The sequence below is a fragment of the Lupinus angustifolius genome, chromosome LG11 (genome assembly GCF_001865875.1).
Source record: "Lupinus angustifolius cultivar Tanjil chromosome LG11, LupAngTanjil_v1.0, whole genome shotgun sequence".
NCBI lineage: Eukaryota > Viridiplantae > Streptophyta > Magnoliopsida > Fabales > Fabaceae > Lupinus > Lupinus angustifolius.
In genome coordinates this window covers 19,812,330-19,816,704 of record NC_032019.1, presented here as the reverse complement: position 1 = coordinate 19,816,704, position 4,375 = coordinate 19,812,330, and the positions used below count along the sequence as shown (strand labels likewise).

General features: G+C 37.1%; 1 protein-coding gene across 1 annotated transcript; it reads left to right on the top strand.

The window, feature by feature from the left end:
- Positions 306-1,582, top strand: LOC109359815. Its single transcript, XM_019604512.1, has 2 exons — positions 306-451; positions 553-1,582. The coding sequence occupies exons 1-2, from the start codon at positions 306-308 to the stop codon at positions 1,580-1,582; spliced, it is 1,176 nt and encodes a 391-aa protein (XP_019460057.1).

Below are 4,375 nucleotides of genomic sequence, written 5' to 3'. Positions count from 1 at the left end.
TTAATAGTAAAACATTTCATATTTATGTGTCATTAATCAAATAAAGTGCATAAACTTATTTTTTTTATTTTTGTATAAATTATTTCCTTTTTACTTTGTACAAAAATGTGGTTATTAAATATATATATTATTCCTTCTCATTTCTCTAACTTTTTCTTGGAAAATAGAGAGAAGATTTTATTTTGTGCATGAGCAGGAATAAACAAATTGATTTTTCTCTTGACCCTGAAATAGAGAAAACCCTCAAGAAGCAAAAAAGAGCACGAAAGAAAGCAAAAACTACTTTCCAAGAAAAAAGAGCAGAAATGACAGATAACAATGAGTCTAGGGCAGAAAACCAAGGGAGCATAGGAGGTTTTGTCAGTTTCAATCCCAGAAACATGATAAAAATCGAGAGACCTTCTGGCTCTCAAAGGCCAGTTGAAATGAAAAAAGGGTTGGTACAGCTTATGTAAGCAAACCCCTTTGCTGGATTAGACCATGAGGATCCGTACAACCACCTCACAAAATTTTATGAGTTGGTCGGTTCCGCTGGGATCTCTGAGTCTGAAGAAGAAACCATAATTCTAAGGCTTTTCCGTTAACTTTAATCGGAAAAGCTAAAGAATGGTTCCTTGATCTCCCGCAGCATATGCAGAACAACTGGAATACGGTGGAGGAAAAATTTATGTCAAGATATTTCCCGCAAGGGAAATTCATGGATTTAAAGACTGCAATCTCTACTTTTATTCAACCATATGAGGAAAGCCTATGCGAAGCATGGGATCGATTTAAGTCTATGCTCAGGAATTGCCCGAACCATGGATTTGATGCGCAAACTCAGATTCATATTTTTATCAATGGACTTCAGCAGCAGCATAAGTGGATACTAAATGCTATTGCAGGCGGACAATTGATGGCTAAACCTCCGCAAGAGGCCATTGATATTATTGAATCCATGGCTTTAAATGATCAGAAAAGTCAACATCAGCGAAGGCCACCACCCAGACAAGGTGGAATGCTTGAATTAAACCCAGCTGATGCTGTTCTGGCCCAACACAAATTGCTTCAACAACAATTAGAAGAGGTAACCCAAAAGCTTAATGATCTACCAAAACAATTGCAGGAAACCTCAAAGAAGAAATGTTTTAGATGTGACAACTGCAGTGAGGACCATAATGCCAACGTCTGCCAAAATGAGGAGGTAAATTTTATTAGGAATCCGAATCCTCCAAGGCAAAACTTCCAAGGAAATTACCCTCAAGGGGGTAATAATCGATTTCAAAAGAATCAGCCTTGGAGACAAGACCCGCCTCAAAGACAAAACTTCTACCCTCGAAACAATCAATATCAGCATCCTACTGGGGACAAAAGCATAAATCTGGAGGATACTCTAAACCAGTTTATACTGATGACAATGGCTAATCAGAAAAACACTAACGCCTCTCTTCGGAATATGGATATTCAGATTGGCCAGCTGGCCAAGCAAATAGCTGAAAATGAAAAATCAACATTATCAGCTAACACAGAAATAAATCCTAGAGAACATAGCCATGCAGTCCTGAGAAGTGAATCCGGACCATCGGGACAATATAAGTGTTGATCAATGTCAAGCTAATGACATTAAAGAAGTGCTTGCTGGGAGGCAACCCAGTATATTTTGAGATAAAATATTATTATAATTCCTTTTTCTACATTTTATCCTTTTTCTAAATTTTGTGTTTAAAAGTAAATTTATCTTTTTAGGGATCAAAAAAATTTGGAAAATAAACTTTTGAATAAAGAGAAAAATGTTATTTTCAAAAATGGGTTATTAGGCCAAAATGTTCAAAATTCTGAAATAAAAAAAAGGTCCAAAATATAGTCAAAGTCTTGGTCAAAACGCATGACTGGGTCAACCCTGGATCTCTGATCCACCGCCCAGCGTGGAGTACCATGCGCTGAGCATGGGGACCATGCGCTCAGCGTGGGGGACCATGCGCTTAGCGCAGGTTTGACCAGACCAGATTCTTGGAGCCAAAAACTTCTTTGAAAAATGAGTTTGTCTTAAAAAAATTTTGACCGAATTTCTTGACCAAGGACTTCCAACTCCTATATAAACACCCATTCTTGAAACATAAGCATCTAGCAAATTTTCTCCTTAACTCAAAGGTTCATTCTCTTTCTCTCAAAAAAATTTCAAAATCTCTCTTCACTTTCATCATGAATTTTCGAAGTTCATCAAGGAGAGGAAAAGAAGTCTCAAGGGAGAGCAACAACTCCAAATTTGTCTCCAATGATGCTAAGGAAAAATTCAAAGAAATCACACTAAAAAATGTTATAACTTTGGAAAGAATTGTCAACTTGAGTGATGATGACTTTGGGGGTTTTCTTTTCAGCATAGAAAATTATGGGTGGCAAAAAGTTGCTCAACCAAAGAAAATGTTTTCTTTTGATGTAGTCAAACAATTTTTTGCCAACTCAATCACTTCAAGTGAGGCAAGGAGAAATCGTTACACTTGGATAAATGGAACTCAAGTTTTTTATAGCAAGCAAGTAATCAATGAATACTTGGGTAACCCATGGAAGCCAACAAGTGATGATCATGACTTGTGCGATTTTCAAACGAAGCTCAAAGCATCCTCTTTGGGTGAAGAAGAAAGTCATGAAGAAGAGTATGTTAGGAAAAGTCTATGTTTGGAGGACTTGGAGCTCAACATGTTTGGGCCAATTTTAAATTTTGTATGACTCAAAAAACCCAAATATGGGCAAGCTTCATACTCTCCAACATATGGCCTTCCTTACATGTTTCGGATATCCCACTTCCTAAAGCAAAGCTAATTAGCTCCATCTATGATGAAGAACCCATTGATATTGCTGCAGTAATATCAGATGCTATTTGGGATTGCATCAACAAAGGTATCCCTTCAATTATTCTTCCATCTTTTATCACTGATTTATGCAAATTTCAAAATGTGGTAGAACCTTACAGTGAAATGATGGCCCTCAAAACCAAAATCAACCATGCTTTTGTCACCAAACATTGCAAAGAAAAATCCATTTCTCAAGCTCAATCCGAGCTTAAAAAGAATTTTGGTGACCTAAACGCAAAGCAACCTAGTGAAATTGGGAGGACCATGAGTTCTAAGGTAGATGCCATAATGAAGGAACAACAAATGCAAAATTCACAACAAAAGGCAATCTACCGTGGGATTAAAGGCATCTACAAAAGCTTGCATAGTATCTTTGGGAAGAAACGTGAATTCAAGGGAGGACTCTATGAAGAATTTGTAGCAATGACAAAATGGCCCAAGGGGAGATCTCAAGATACAAGTGAATAAGAAGAAAGAGACAATGATGAAGAATGAGAAAAAGCCCTTCTGGTGGTTTCTTTCCCTAAAAAATCAATATTTCATATTTTGTTGCAATTTATTTATGTCAATTCCAAATTATGTTTTTAATTTATGTTGTCTGCAATTAACTTTAATAGAGTGTTTTTTTATTAGTCATGTTTAATTTTAGTTTAAGTTAAACAAAATTTTTAAATCACATCAAGTAAATCCTAATTTTTTTTAAGGCTTGGGACAAGCCTTCATTTAAAAAGGGGGACAAGACTTGATGTAATTTAAAAAATTTCTTTCTTTTCACTAAATTGTGTAAATATGTAAAAAGTAAAATTTGTTTGTTCAAAAAACTCAAAAAAATTTCAAAACCAAAAAATAAAATGGCTAAAACAAAAATTTTTGAAGCATGGTCACATGATTAAAAATGTTAAGCATACTTTAAAATTAAGCTTGGATTGAGCAAAATGAGATTTATGCTAAATTAGTTTGATAAGTGCCAAACGTACGTAAAAATCATACACTTTTATGGCACTTATGTATTTTGTAGGAAATAAAATGAAGAAAAGAAGAGAAATGGTTCATGGTCAAAAAACAACAAAAGTCAAGAAAACCAAGGTGCTCAACCAGGCAACTGAGCGTGGAACAAGCCCCGCTGAGCTGACCTACCTGACCTGGACCAAACTGCTCAACCAGGCAGCGGAGCATGTTTAGCCGCTCAGCCTAGCACCAGACTAGGCCTGACACAGTCAGAAATATGCTTGACACAGTCAGACACGAGCTTGACACAAGCCAAGCTCCTGAACAAGCTACTCAGCGGTCAAACCATGCTGCTCCTGAAGAACCAGACTCATGGGCAGATCAGCAAGCACCAAGCCACGTCCCAATCAACACGGTCAAAAGCTGCTGAACAAGCAGCTCAGCGGTGAAGCAGGTGCGCTGGGCGGTGCTGACCAGACTTAACTTAACCATCAAGCAAACCATGAAGTCATCCATGACCTCACCTCAAGTAGCCCACCATAGGCTTTTCAGAAGTAGCTCACAATAGCTAGGTCTCATAGCCCACAACTAGCTTT